We start from the raw sequence: 16,110 nt of genomic DNA, 5'->3' as shown, positions 1-16,110 counted from the left end.
TGAAGCTATCCCATGAGTCAGTGCTGCACGGTGTAAGCTGAATCGGTGTCACCTACGTCTTTCGCACACCCGAAACCAGTCAATCAGTTCGATAGAAAGGAAACGAGAGCCGTCAGTCAACTTAGGTCAATCAACCAACCAACCGACCAACTAACCAACCAACCAACCAGCTAAAAACCCAATTTATAAGCAGATCGAAGTAAACTAGCGAAAAATACGTAGGACAGTCTGGTGTAAAGATATTCATTCATTCCCTGCATCATCATCTACAAACAACCACAACAATATTTAAATTATATATATATATATATATAGATATATACGTAGAGAGAAAGAGAGAGAGTATGTCTGCGGAGGAGGCAAGTGGTAAGGTGGACGAAGATAGGAATAACGAGAAGAAAGAAGGCGACAAGACGGACGTGAAGGTTTACAAACTTGAGCATGTCAAGGAGCACAAAACATGTAAATCGTTGTGGTTGGTCATTGACAACAAGGTTTATGATGTGACTGAGTTTCTGGACGAGGTAATTACGAATACTATATTTGTTTGTGTGCGTGTATATACGTGTATATATACATATATGTCTGTGTTTGTGTGTATATTTAATACAAAATATATCTGTATTTGACTGCATCTCTCTCTCTATATATATATGAAAGAATTTTTTTTTTCATTAGTATTTTTATTAAGATACGCGATCTGGCAGAATCGGTTAACACGCCGATCAAAATGCTGAATGGTGTTTTGTTTGTCCGTCTTTTCGTTCTGAGTTCAAATTATGCCCAAGTCGCCTTTGCCTTTTCCTCCTTTCGAAGTCGATAAAATAAGGCCCAGTTTGAGCCGTCGGTTCCCTGGAATCGAATAGCCCCTTTTTGCCTGTGGTAGAAAGCATTATTATTATTGTTTATAAGGTGACGAATTTGGCAGAACCGTTTGCACGCCGGACAGATGGCTGAATGGCATTTTGTCCGTCATGATGATCCGAGTTCAAATTCCGTCGAAGTCGACTTTGCTTTTTGTCATTTTGGGGGTCGATGAAGTAAGAAACTAGTTGAGTACTGAAGGTCAATATAATCGACTAGCCCCCTCCCCTCAAATTTCAGGCCTTGTGCCTATAGGAGAAATAATAATAATAATAATAATAATTTTTTTTTTCTTTTTGTAAAATGTGTCGAGCTAGCAGAATCGTTAGCATACCGGACTAAATGCTTAGCGGCATTTCGTCCGTCTTTACGTTCTGCGTTCAAACCTGACTGTCATATTTTCGTGATCTGGAAAATAAGTACCAGTTGACTTACTCACTTCTCCAAAATCTCTGGCCTTGTGCCAAAATTTGAAATCATCATCATCATCATCATTATTATTATTATTATTATTATTATTATTATTATTGATCTGCAAAAGTTATAGGATGACTCAATGGCCGAGAGTTTCGTTCATTGCCTCTTATCAAATGAACCAAAAAACTCAGTCCATCAGTCACTCTGTCATTTCTGCCAATTGTTAATAAAAATATGCTTTTGTTTTGATTTCTATTTTCCTGTTTGATTAACCATGCCAATATATATATGTTACTGGTGTCTGGTGTCAAAACTGTACTGAATCATGCTTACGACGATGAGGGTTCCAGTTGATCCAATCAACAGAACAGCCTGCTCATGAAATTAACGTGCAAGAGGCTGAGCACTCCACAGACACATGTACCCTTAACGTAGTTCTCAATGATATTCACCATGACACAGAGTGTGACAAGGCTGGCCCCCTTTGAATTACAGGTACAACAGAAACAGGAAGACAGAGTGAGAGAAAGTTGAATGAAACACCAACTAATGACAAATGCAAAAGCAGCTGAAGTAATGAGAGAGTCTCCAAAAAAGCAAAACCATATGGATCAGAAGATTTTTTCCTCTGCACCCCCAGGGCTGGTCTGGTTATATTTCAATATTCTTCCATCCAACTGCTAAGTCATTCAGTCTCAAACGACTTAATTCCAAATTACACGCTTTTGTATCTTTGATAAGAAACCCACTTGTACGCTGACAACGGTGTTGTAGTTTAAAGTACAAAGCAAAGGATCTTTGAACTTTTGTGGTGGATAAAATTTCATTGTTAAGCCTCACAATAAATCTTGATAAAACTGTTATCCTGTTATAAATTTTGTTATATAATTTGGGGAGGCACATGAGATGCACCATTTTGAGCGTGGCCGTTGCCAGTACCGCCTGACTGGCTCCCGTAGGATTTTCGAGTGAGATCGTTGCCAGTGCCCCTGGACTGGCTCTTGTGCGGGTGGCACATAAAAGACACCATTTCGAGCGTGGCCGTTTTCGTGCGGGTGACACGTAAAAGCACCCACTACACTCTCTGAGTGGTTGGCGTTAGGAAGGGCATCCAGCTGTAGAAACTCTGCCAAATTAGATTGGAGCCTGGTGTTGCCATCCGGTTTCACCAGTCCTCAGTCAAATCGTCCAACCCATGCTAGCATGGAAAGCGGACGTTAAACGATGATGATGATGATGAATTTGGGGAGGCAATGTGAGCAATGTTTGAAGTCTTTGAGAAATTGCAAATGTTGTGAGTATAGAAGCTACTTTGCAAACTGTATGGCAGATGGAAGAATTCCAAAGCATTTACTTTACCAAAAACTATGTTCTGGTAAAAGACCATCGCACCTCACTTGCTGAAGTTAAGATACAATGGTCACCTTAACCCTTTAGCATTTAAAACGGCCATATCCAGCTAAAATATTCCACATGTTTTATGTTCAAAGTAGCCAGGTCTGGCTTCTCACACCAACCTTACAATATACTAGTTACCTCATCAAAATCTCAAAGCTACAAAATAAATCAGATTGGCCTCAGCCAGCCCACTTACGCGTACCTTCCTTCATTGGACACTAAACTCCGCTTGCGAAGACCTGTTGAGGCAAGTGAAATCGAAATCGAGATAAATTGGACACTAAACTCCGCTTGCGAAGACCTGTTGAGGCAAGTGAAATCGAAATCGAGATAAATTGGACACTAAACTCCACTTGCGAAGACCTGTTGAGGCAAGTGAAATCGAAATCGAGATAAATTGGACACTAAACTCCGCTTGCGAAGACCTGTTGAGGCAAGTGAAATCGAAATCGAGATAAACTGGACACTAAACTCCACTTGCGAAGGCCTGTTGAGGCAAGTGAAATCGAAATCGAGATAAATTGGACACTAAACTCCACTTGCGAAGACCTGTTGAGGCAAGTGAAATCGAAATCGAGATAAATTGGACACTAAACTCCACTTGCGAAGACCGGTTGAGGCAAGTGAAATCGAAATCGAGATAAATTGGACACTAAACTCCACTTGCGAAGACCGGTTGAGGCAAGTGAAATAGAAATCGAGATAAATTGGACACTAAACTCCACTTGCGAAGACCTGTTGAGGCAAGTGAAATAGAAATCGAGATAAATTGGACACTAAACTCCACTTGCGAAGACCGGTTGAGGCAAGTGAAATCGAAATCGAGATAAATTGGACACTAAACTCCACTTGCGAAGACCTGTTGAGGCAAGTGAAATGGAAATCGAGATAAATTGGACACTAAACTCCACTTGCGAAGACCTGTTGAGGCAAGTGAAATAGAAATCGAGATAAATTGGACACTAAACTCCACTTGCGAAGACTGGTTGAGGCAAGTGAAATAGAAATCGAGATAAATTGGACACTAAACTCCACTTGCGAAGACCTGTTGAGGCAAGTGAAATGGAAATCGAGATAAATTGGACACTAAACTCCACTTGCGAAGACCGGTTGAGGCAAGTGAAATAGAAATCGAGATAAATTGGACACTAAACTCCACTTGCGAAGACCTGTTGAGGCAAGTGAAATAGAAATCGAGATAAATTGGACACTAAACTCCACTTGCGAAGACCGGTTGAGGCAAGTGAAATAGAAATCGAAATCGAGTAAAATTCGATGACTGGCATCCATGCCAACGTCGTCTCCTTCATTGGACACGAAGCTCGGCTTGCGAAGACCTGTTGGGGAAAGCGAAAGCGAAATCGTGTTGGCACCTGTGCCCAGCATCGCCTTCCTGGCATTTGTGTCGGATGGCATGTGTAAAGACATTTGAGCGAGATCATGCCAGTGCCGCTGGACTGGCTCTTGTGCAGGTGACAAGTAAAATACACCATTTTGAGTGTGGCCATTGCCAGTACCGCCTGACTGGCCCTCATGCCAGTGGCACGTAAAAGCACCCACTACACTCCCGGAGTGGTTAGCGTTAGGAAGGGCATCCAGCTGTAGAAACTCTGCCAAATCAGATTGGAGCCTGGTGCAGCCATCTGGTTCACCAGTCCTCAGTCAAATCGTCCCAACCCATGCTAGCATGGAAAGCGGACGTTAAACGACGATGATGATGATGTGTGTGATAACTGGTACTGGATTTTTTTTTTTTTCTTTTATGTCCCCATAATTTGGTGGTTCAACAAATGAGACTGATAGAATAAAATTTCAGGTTCTAAAGGAGAAGCACTGGGGTCGATTCATTCAAGTGACTCTGCTGCAATTCTCATTGACTCGTTAAATATCCTAACATTTTGTTGTTTTAAAAATTATTGTTTAACCCCAGGTTATCCCTGTTCTGGTGGATTTATGGTAAGAGACATTCCTACCATGACCTTGTTGTTTATTTCCAAATAAAGAAGGATCAAGGTTATTCCACTTATGACCCATTCCATCTCTTTTTCTAGTCTTATGTTGTTTATGACTACATTAATCAGTGACTCCTTCCTTTTCGCATTCCATTATTATCTCTGCTGGGTGGTCACAGGGGGAGGTTCCATTGACATTTAATCTTCTAGAAACCTATTTTTATTTCTTTGCTTTTGTTGAGTGCATGTGCACTGGAGTGTACACTCCTGCAAGGACACCTAGATATGATACACAATTATATGTGTGTGTGTGTGTATAGACATGTGTATATATATATGTTTGTGTGTATGTTTTTATAAATAGGCCCAGCCATGGCAGTATGGTTTATATATATGTATATATATATATATATATATATACTAGCAGAAATACCCGGCGTTGCCCGGGTTAAAGAGAATAATGAAATCTAAAAACGCTGTCTAGACTACGCATCATCTTTATATATAGAGATGTATATACACACACGCACCCAAACACACGTATATATATGTATATCAATATAAATATATGAAAGTCAATGAAGTTTCGTAAAAGAAGGTGATCATGTACATACTTTCTTGCTGTTGTGATTATAACACCTCATTGTAAACTATGTTCCTTGTTTTCCCTTGTGGAGCATATACAAATAGGTTTTTTGTTGCTGCCCACTCTTGAGCAGCCAACATACAGTTGTCCATGTGAGAAGCAGGGCTCTTCCAAGAGAAGACCAGCTACAGACAGTGTTTGACCCTGATATTTGTTTATGGACATGGCAAAAGTCACACGAAGGGGGAATTGTAGTCTTCTGAATGTAAAAGGAATGTCTGCTCCTGATGGAGTAAGAGGAATTCTTGGAATAAAGACGTCATCCCCTTTTGCACATCCAGAAAGAATGGTAGCCTCGATAACGTGTGACATCATTTTCTAAATAATGCTCATCTGTTATGTTCGAGTTAAAATTTCATCAACATCAAAAATATATGAATTTTCATGGGAGTTATGGCCGTTATGCAAATATAATTTCCAAATTTCATAAAGATCCATTCAGTACTTTTGACGTAGTTTTGGATAAGAAAACAAATGACTAATGTGTGTGTTTGTGTGCATGTGTATGTGTGTGTGATGGGTGTATATATGTATAGATATCTGTATGCATGTATATATGTATATATGTGTACATATTACATGTACATCTATATATATATATATATACATCTACACATATGTATACATATACATGTATGTATAGATCTATATATATATACATATACGTGTACATCTATATGTATACATATACATCTCTCTCTCTCTCTCTCTTTCTCTCTCTATCTTTCTCTCTCTCTTTCTCTCTTTCTCTCTCTCTCTCTCTGAAAGTATCTGTCATTACACTATCGAAATGGTGTACATATACATGTATATGTATACATATACATATCTCTCTCTCTCTCTCTCTCTCTCTCTCTTTCTGTCTCTCTCTTTCTCTCTTTCTCTCTCTGTGAAAGTATCTGTCACTACAGTATCGAAATGTGATTGTTTCAGTTAGTGGAATAGTTTCATTTTTAAAGTGAAAGTATTTGACATGAGTGTTTTTGTTTCACTTTTGACACGTAATACTTAAATAGTGGAGGAGATATTATGTTGCCGTGTGCTCGAACTCTGCAAGAAGTTAATAATTTTTTTTGACTAAAACACAACTGGAACCCTAAGTAAGGCATGTGTAAAATTTGAATGAAATTGGTTGCGTAGTTTTCGAGTTTTAGGGATTCACACAGACAGACAGACAGACAGACACACATTCTGATTTTTATATATATATATATCTTTTTTTACTCTTTTACTTGTTTCAGTCATTTGACTGTGGCCATGCTGGAGCACCGCCTTTTAGTCGAGCAAATCGACCCCAGGTCTTATTCTTTTGTAAGCCTAGTACTTATTCTATCAGTCCCTCTTGCTGAACCGCTAAGTGACGGGGACGTAAACACACCAGCATCGGTTGCCAAGCGATGTTGGTGGTGGGAGGGGGGTTACAAACACAGACATCCAGCTGTAGAGAATATTGCTTCAATAACTTCTTTCTAATTCAAGAACGGAAAAGTGGATTTTAAAAATAATGTTGATATAGTTCCTGTTCTTTCAATCCCGAGTCCGCTTCCACTTTGTCTCTTCATTTTTGCAATGTCACCCCAACATTTTACTTACCATACAAAGATTTCTCTCTATCTATCTCTGTTATTCTCTCGCTCCCTTTATCTCTAATGTCTTATCTCTGTTGTACAGCTCTATCTTTTCTTGTTCACCTTTCCACCCCTTTACCTTGATATTCACTATCTCCTCCTCTCTCCCACTCTGCCCTCCCTTTTTATACTTACCTGTTTGTTAGAAAAACTGCTGGCTATTTCTCACTTTCTCTCCTCCCTTCCACTTCTCTTAACCTCCCATCTATCTATCTCTCAGCACAGTCACCACTCTCAGTACAGTCACTACTTTCTCCATATACATTCATATGGTATGCCAGTAAAACGAATAAATGGACTTGTGACTTTGCTCTTTTTTTTTTTTAATATTGATTACAAATGATAAAAGACATCTCAAGCACCAACTTAAGATTGAAATGGTGTTTGTAAACCTCTTGTGAATATTTAATTAAAATCTTAACTATCGAACAACAGCCTATTATTATTATATAGATAGATAGAGATATAGATATATGCATACTGCCTGACTGGTCTTCGTGCGGGTGACACATAAAAGCACCCACTACACTCTCTGAGTGGTTGGCGTTAGGAAGGGCATCCAGCCATAGAAACTCTGCCAGATCAGATTGGAGCCTGGTCCAGCCTTCTGGTTCACCAGTCCTCAGTCAAATAGTCCAACCCATGCTAGCATGGAAGGAGGACGTTAAATGATGATGATGATGATATATGTATGTATGTATGTATACAGGAGGGGGTACCCAAAAGGAACCGGAATTTTCCATTATTATTTTATTCATTTAGTCTTACATGTTTACACTTTTATCCCCTTCAAAGAATTCTCCATTTGAAGCAATGCTGGAACTCTTGTAAAGTGATGCCTTTTAACACCTCCGTCCTTTTTTTTCTTCACCTCTTCCACATGTGAAAATTCCGTGGCACCAGCTTTCGTGGCACCAGTGATGACCTTTGGCAAAAAGGTTCAGATCAACTTTCAACCGTTCTTTCAGTTCGTGACCCATCCAGTCATGACTGCTTTTGATCTTCTGCCAGTAAATGAGGCACAAATTTTGCTGTGACTCTTTTCATTTGCAATTCCTTGCTCAAAATTCATTGGCATAAGCTCCATGACATGCCAACATATCAACAAATTCATCCGTTATTCAGCAATGATCCTCCAAGATCAGTTCATGAATTTTCATGATGTTTTTCATTCGTTCAAGCGGTCAACAGTTGTCCTGAACAAGTTTGGTCTCCAAGCGACAAGTGACCATTCCTAAAGCATGAAACCCCCTCGTAAGCTTGTGCTTTGCTTATGGCAGTGGCCTTGTAAGCTGTCTGAAGCATGACAACTGTTTCGGCTGCTGTTTTTCCCCAGCGGAAAAACAGAATTTCACGGAAACAGGTTGTTCCTTCGTTTCAGATCATTGCAACAATCAACAAACTGGGGAAGAAGCAAAGATGCACCACAAGATGCACCACTAGGCTCATAAGGAATAAGTCCAGGGTTCGATTTGTTCGACTGAAGGTGGTGCTCCAGCATGGCCGCAGTCTAATGACTGAAACCAACAAAAGAGTGAAAGCCTATCAAATGGCTATGGGGTGCCGAGGTCGACTTTGCCTTTCATCCTTTCGGGGTCTATAAATTAAGTACCAGTTACGCACTGGGGTCGATGTAATCGACTTAATCCCTTTGTCTGTCCCTGTTTGTCCCCTCTATGTTTGGCCCTTTGTGGGCAATAAAAGAGAAAAAAAAATGGCTATGGGGTGGTGGTGGTGGTGGGGTGGGGTCCACCTGAATAAAATAGCAACTAAGTGGGGGGAGGGGTTCCAAAGGCGAAAAAATTGTTGAGAACCAGTATCCTTAGATGTTTAGAAGGGTTTTGTCAGGTCTGTGGTTCTTGGTGTTTTTTTGAGATTTCCTTGTTTGCTGTTTGGTTTGTCTGATGGAAGGAGTGGTGGTGGTGGTTGGAGGGAAGGGGGTAAAAATCAGGGTCTTGCTAGAATGTCCATGTGAATGGGTTTGTTTATTTTATTGTGTGTGTGTGTGTGTTCTTTCTCGTGTGGACCCCCCACAAATATCTTCCAAGGTTATTTAGTTGGGATTCAACCCCCACCCCTCATTCCTACGTGGGTGGGGAAAGCACAGGGCAGGGTTTCATGTCTCACCTTTGCTATTGATGATGATGATGATGATGGCCATTATCATCATCATCATCATCATCGTCATTACCACTACGGTGATGTATAGTGTTTTATTTTTTTTATAGTTTAGTATTTTTACTATTTGTTATGTGGTTTATGGCTGAAAGTTTGTTTGTACAGCAAGTAGTAGTGGCGGTGGCAGCGGTGGTGGTACTGGTTATTGTGATAGTGGGGGGGGGGAATAGTGTTAATAATATAGAGAACCACAGCAGCAGCAGCAGCAGCAGTAGTAGTAGTAGTAGTAGTAGTAGTAGTAGTAGTAGCAGTATGTGTTTACAAGCAAGAATATGTGAAACTGGGTCACTTAGGCAGAACTTTCCTCGTTCGCCAACCCTTTCACTGCCACCCTGCCATCACTGTCTCTTCTCTTCTCTCTTTCTCCCTCTGAAACGAGAGCTTGGTCCATACACAGCCACGAGTGCAACCCATCACACACACACACACACACACACACACACACGCACGCGCGCGGAACGGCATGTGTGTATAAACTGCATTGATTGTTCTCATCAGTCAGTCTGAAGGTCAACAACACTAGGTAAACCTTCTTAAGACTGTGTTGATGATGATGATGATGATGACTTGTGAGAGAGAGAGAAAAGTAATAGGTGGTGAAGAAGAGGTCATTTTTAGATTTGGAGATTTTTTCTAGGTCAGCGTTGTGGTGATGGGGAGCATTTAGCTATTATTTCTAGTAGGTCAAGTGACTACATAGACGGTCCCTTCTGGTAGTAGTAGTAGTAGTAGTAGTTTATATGCAATATTGATAGGCGCAGGAGTGGCTGTGTGGTAAGTAGCTCGCTTACCAACCACATGGTTCCGGGTTCGATCCCACTGCATGGCACCTTGGGCAAGTGTCTTCTACTAGAGCCTCAGGCCGATCAAAGCCTTGTGAGTGGATTTGGTAGACGGAAACTGAAAGAAGCCTGTCATATATATGTGTATGTGTGTTTGTGTGTCTGTGTTTGTCCCCCCACCATAGCTTGACAACCGATGCAGGTGTGTTTACGTCCCCGTAACTTAGCAGTTCGGCAAAAGAGACCGATAGAATAGGTACTAGGCTTACAAAGAATAAATCCTGGGGTCGATTTTCTCGACTAAAGGTACAGGACGTTACAAAAAAAACGTGGACAAAATGAGAAACAACATATATATAATAATGATCAGTACCAGCTGACTGGCCTTCGTGCCAGTGGCATGTAAAAAGCACCCACTACACTCTCGGAGTGGTTGGCATTAGGAAGGGCATCCAGCTGTAGAAACTCTGCCAGATCAGATTGGAGCCTGGTGCAGCCATCTGGTTTCACCAGTCCTCAGTCAAATCGTCCAACCCATGCTAGCATGGAAAGTGGACGTTAAACGATGATGATGATGATGATGTAATTGTAAGATTCAAGGATCTAGCTGCAGGAAGTTAATAAGCTTCAAACAGTCTGCGGAAGATTTTTAAAAAAAAACAACTTTCAGGAACAATAGTATTTTATTGGCGTAGAACATTGCAGGAGAGACACAACAGTATTAATTATGAGGTTAAATTCCTCTCTGAGCATAGTAATATCAATAATAGGTTAGAATGCTTAGCTAAGAGAGAAGCTTTTTTATTATTTTTAAGAGAGCATAAACCTAATTGTAGATTGTTAAATCCAGCGAGATCTGAAATTGGGCTAGTAGCTAAACAAAAAAATACTTAGAAACATTAATAATAGAAATGGGGAAATTACTGGGTTTCAATAATGGAATAAAAGTTTTACTGTGAGAGACTTGTTTAAGAACATCAAGAATAAGAATAAAAACTAAAATCACCCAGTTTGACTTGATGGATTTTTGTCCCTCTAAATCTAGATTGCTACTTTTTACTCTTTTACTTGTTTAAGTCCTTTGACTGTGGCCATGCTGGAGCACCGCCTTTAGTCGAGCAAATCGACCCCAAGACTTATTCTTTGTAAGCCTAGTACTTATTCTATCGGATCTCTTTTTGCCGAACCACTAAATTACGGGGACGTAAACACACCAGCATCGGTTGTCAAGCGATGTTGGGAGGGGGGACAAACACAGACACACAAACACATATATATATATATATATATATATATATATATATATACATATATACGACGGGCTTCTTTCAGTTTCCGTCTACCAAATCCACTCACAAGGCTTTGGTCAGCCCAAGGCTATAGTAGAAGAAACTTGCCCAAGGTGCCACGCAGTGGGACTGAACCCAGAACCATGTGGTTGGTAAGCAAGCTACTTACCACACAGCCACTCCTTACATCTATATGTGTGTGTGTGTGTATGTGCATGTCTGTGTTCCTACATGCACATATGCATGTATATCACCCTGATATGTGTGTGTGTGTGTGTGTGGAGTATATCTATTGTCGAATTTGTTTATCTGATATCAGGTTTCCTTAACCCCTTGGTCTCCACACATGACTCACCATACAAAGTAGGTTAGAATAATTAAAACTGATACAACAGCAAAATTAGCCGAATCATGACCTACTTTGCTAATCTCAACGAGGACGGAGGACGAGGTTTTCTTCTTATCTTTCTTCTCTGTTTTTCTGCTTTGTTGTCTTCTATAACATCTGTCTCAACCTTTCCTTGAACCATGGACCAGTTTTTTCCATGTACCAAATCACGTACATAGCAAAACATAACGAAATGTAGTAGTAGTAGTAGTAGTAGTAGGGAACATGTGCTATGACAGCCCATCCACGACACTACTACCACGCAGCCCGTTTATGGATGAGGACTTGTGAGGCATAAATAAAATTACATTAAAAAAACCATGTTCCTTGTTACAAAGACAAATTTGTCTTCTGACATGAGGAAGCAAGTTAAAAAAGGTAGGTTGCTTTTGCAAACAACCTACCTTTGCAAACGAAGATTTTTACACTTTAATGAACATAAAAACAAAGTGTAATCGATTGGACTCCGATGACTGTATCCAAATTGCTCTGGCATCAAAATTCAATTGTAACAAAAACGAAACCTCGTTCCTCCAAAACCTGAAATGAAAAACTTTCTAGAAAGATCCTTTTGTTTCATAATGAGGATATGAATTTATTTCATCACATTTGTTTTATACTTTTTGTATTTATAATTGTATTTTCCATGAAAATAGATTCAATAAACCTTTCAAATTCAATGAATCTATGATTTTCTTCCTTTCAAATTAAGGGGGTTAACATCGGCGTAAATGTATTTTGGGGGTAAATGGCCATAGTCTCATAAAGTAAAAGAATGAGGGAGCATTCTTTTTTTTTGTGTTATATCTAATAAAAGTGATTTCAGAATTGGTCCCCAAAATGTCAGTCAGTTGAACAAAAATATATTGGTGAGTTTATTCTGTTTGAGTTTACATAAACAACCCTTTGTAACTAACTCAGAGACTAGCCCCTCGCCAACCCCTAATCAACATCACTGTTGTTCACAAAAAAAAATATATGACATAAAATATTTTTTTAAAATTTACAAAAAATAGTTGTATGATATCAATTGACCCTAATTTTGTATTTTTGTTTCTTTTTTCCAGCATCCGGGAGGAGAAGAGGTTTTACTGGACCTCGGGGGTAAGAAACCTTTTTTTTTTTCTGTATTTTGTTTTAGATGGCCGCTGTGATTCTGTTGTCCTTTTGCTTCTCCCAGGAAGATTGTGGGTTCAGTCTAACTACATGGCTGCTGGAAGGCGACGCTGGTAACGATCACGCTCAAATGGTGCTATTTATGGGCCACTAGCACGGAAGCCAGACAGCTGTTCTGGCAACGAACACGCTCGGACAGTGCTGTTAGTGCTCCACTGGCGCAGATGCCAGTCATCGAGTATGGTTCAATTACGATTTCACTTGCCCCAACAGGTCTTCGCAAGACCTTTTTCCAGTTTCTGTCTACCAAATCCTCTTGCAAGATTTGGTTAGCCCAAGGTTATAGTAGAAGACACTTGCCAAAGGCACCATGCAGTGGGACTGAACACGGAACCATGTGGTTGGGAAGCAAACTTCTTACCACACAGCCACACTTATTCATTATACTGTTAAACTGTTGCCTTTTAACCATATTTTCTCTACTTCAGTTCTATAACAAATGCAGCTAAAGACATTTCTTGTCAACATGGAACCCATGCACAATCAGCATCCTTCTGAAATCCCAGAGTTTGCTTTTGGTGGCACCATTTCCACATATTTTCATGACTGTTTGTTGTTTTTCTTTGTTCAGGGAGTGACGCCACGGAACCCTTTGACAATGTCAGTCATTCTTCCGATGCCAAAGAGATGATGAAGAAATATTACATCGGGGAGCTTCATGATGTGAGTGACCAAATCATTGCTTTATCTTTTCTTTTTTGTTTGTTTGTTTGTTTGTTTCCATCATTGGACTGTGGCCATGCTGCGGCACTGTTTCAAAGAGTTTTAGCTGAACAGGTCAACTCTTCTGCTTGATTTTTTTTCTTCTGTTTTTTTTTTTCTTCTTTTAAATCTGGTACTTTTTCTGTCAGTCTCTCTTGCTGAACTGCTATGTTATGTGGACTATGTTATATAAACATATATAAACACAGGATCACCAGAAATTCTGAATATTATAATTTCTTTAGACAAACTCCTGTTCAGTTTGCAGAAGAAAGAAAACAAAAATATTAGTGATAGTTCCATTTATCCAGATTTTGGTCACCCTGTGTATGTGTGTGTGTTTACGTGTCTGTCTGTCTGTCTATCTGTATATGCATAGATATATATCATCATCATCATCATCATTTAGTGTCTGCTTTCCATGCTGGCATGGGTGAGATGGTTTGACTGGAACTTATAAACTAAAGAGCTGCACCAGGTTCCAGCCTGATTTGGGATGGTTTTTCTACAGCTGGATGCCCTTCCTAATGCCAACCACTCCAAGAGTGTAATGGATGCTTTTTTTTTACATGCCACCAGCACAGTTACCATTTCCATGACTACGGTTCCACTTGGCTTGACACATCTTCTCAAGCACGGCATATCACTAAAGGCCTCGGTTACTTGTCATCGCCTCCGTGAGGCCCAACGTTCAAAGATCACACCCCTCATTCAATGTTCATTTTCCATGTTGACATGAGTTGTGTTTGCATGTATGTTACACACACACACACACACACACACACACACACATCTTTCTCTACATGTTTCTTTATATTTCTCCTTCTTTCTCTTCTCCCAGGATGACAAAACTAAGTGGAGCAAAGTAAGTACCCTTTTTTTTTTTAACCCTTATTGCTTTTTAGTGTTATTATGTGAAGGGGTTTGTGGCCTTGTAAAATATTCAGGCCCCTGACCACGCGTGGGCAAGCTGGCAGAATCGTTTGCACGCTGGATGAAATCCTTCCCAGTTTCTATCAACCATATCCACTCTCAAGACTTTGATTGTTGTGGGGGGGGGGGGGGGGGTTGTCATCTGCTCAAGATACCACACAGCGGAACTGAACCTGAGACCATGTGGTTTGGAAGCAAACTTCTTAACTACACAACCACACCTGCACCTATGCAACATGTTCCTATTTTTATAGAAGAGTTGAGGGAGATTTGGTTGCTATTTCCAGCATGTTGAGAGAATGCATAGGTTTCTTCCTGGTGACTACAGTGGGTCGTATTGATATTTACTATTGTTCTTTCTCGTGACTGGGCAAACCTATGAACAAAGACCGTCCACCCATGCCCGCCTCTATTTCTTTTTTGTCTGTGTGTTTCATAGATGATTTATCTTGGACTTTATAATCCAATATGTGACTGTCTTTATAAGACTGCATAGTGTGATTCGGGGCAGTGGGGAGAATATATATGTAGCTGCTATTTCCAGCAGATTTTTTTTCCCTTTGAGTATCAACCAATGGAAGCCTCAAGATTCACCTCCTAACTCATTGTCCTTTTTTATTTAATTGCAGCCCTCTATTCAGACAGAGGAGGAACCGTTCTCGCAAAGGTATGCACCTGTTTTATATATATCTACCTGTCTTTAAGGCAACAAGGTGGCAGAATCGTTAGCCCGCTGGACGAAATGCTTAACGGTATTTCACCTGTTGCTACCTTCTGTGTTCAAATTCCGCCAAGGTCAACTTTGCCTTTCAGCCTTTCGGAGTCGATAAATTAAGTACCAGTTACGCACTGGGGTCGATGTGATTGACCGTCCCACTCCCAGCAAAATCCAGGCCTTGTGCCTATAGTAGAAAGGATTATCTTTCTGTCTTTTCTTTCCTTTGTTTTACTCTCCCCTCTTTCTGATTAAAAAATTCTATTTTATTTTATGCAACTGAGGATAGCCCTGCCTTTAAATTGATGTAATGATTGCATTGTTCAATTAAATGGAGCCACATGTGTGTGTGTGTATGTGTGTGAGTGCATCTTTGTATTTTTCCCCATCATTGCTTGACAACTGGTGTTGGTTTGTTTATGTCCCTATGACTTTTTGAGATTTGGGAAAAAGGGACAGGTAGGATAAGAACCAGGTTTTAGAAAAATAACTACTGGGGTCGATTTGTTCTAGCAAAACCCTTCAAGGCGGTGCTCCAGCATGGCCACAGTCCAATGGCTGACACAAGTAAATGATAAAAGATGAAAACGTGTTCAAACCTGTTCCAGTTTGCAAAGGCAATGGGGTCGAGTAAGTTCGAGGAGAATGACTGTTGGCGAGAGGGTATGTTTATAAAGATTCAGTGGGATGGTCATGGGAATTTCGAAGCAGCTCTGACAAAAGAAACTATAAAGAAAAAAATTTATATATAAAACACGTCTGAAAAGAGCAATAAAAATATATCAGTGAGTCATAAGATATGAGTTATATACGATTGGTCAGTGAAAAGGTAATAAACAAGTAGCCCAGGTGAAAAATGAATAAATAACGAGACAATACCTAATAGTTTCAAGTCTCTAATAAATCCGTCAAGTAATTAACCTCACAAGGTGTATTTAGCTTAATTAAAATTTTGAGTGGGAATGACCTAATGATCGACTAGGTTCATCATCATCATCATCATCATCATCATCATTTAATGTCCATTTTCCATGCTGGTATT

At 40.0% G+C, this 16,110-nt stretch overlaps 1 protein-coding gene across 1 annotated transcript in view; it reads left to right on the top strand.

The window, feature by feature from the left end:
• The first annotated feature begins 99 nt into the window (after window positions 1-99).
• Window positions 100-16,110, top strand: part of LOC149130250 (cytochrome b5-like) — a 17,173-nt gene continuing 1,162 nt past the window's right edge. The window contains exons 1-5 of the mRNA XM_089345955.1: window positions 100-524; window positions 12,610-12,646; window positions 13,290-13,381; window positions 14,262-14,285; window positions 14,983-15,020. Of these exons, the coding sequence (XP_089202081.1) occupies window positions 345-524; window positions 12,610-12,646; window positions 13,290-13,381; window positions 14,262-14,285; window positions 14,983-15,020 (371 nt within the window). The 5' untranslated portion in view covers window positions 100-344. The remainder of the gene's footprint in view (window positions 525-12,609; window positions 12,647-13,289; window positions 13,382-14,261; window positions 14,286-14,982; window positions 15,021-16,110) is intronic.

This window comes from Octopus bimaculoides, chromosome 30 (genome assembly GCF_046866305.1).
Source record: "Octopus bimaculoides isolate indiv1 chromosome 30, ASM4686630v1, whole genome shotgun sequence".
Taxonomy (NCBI): Eukaryota; Metazoa; Mollusca; class Cephalopoda; order Octopoda; family Octopodidae; genus Octopus; species Octopus bimaculoides.
Note: the sequence above shows the minus strand (reverse complement) of the source record. Positions and strands in the feature narration are given on the sequence as shown.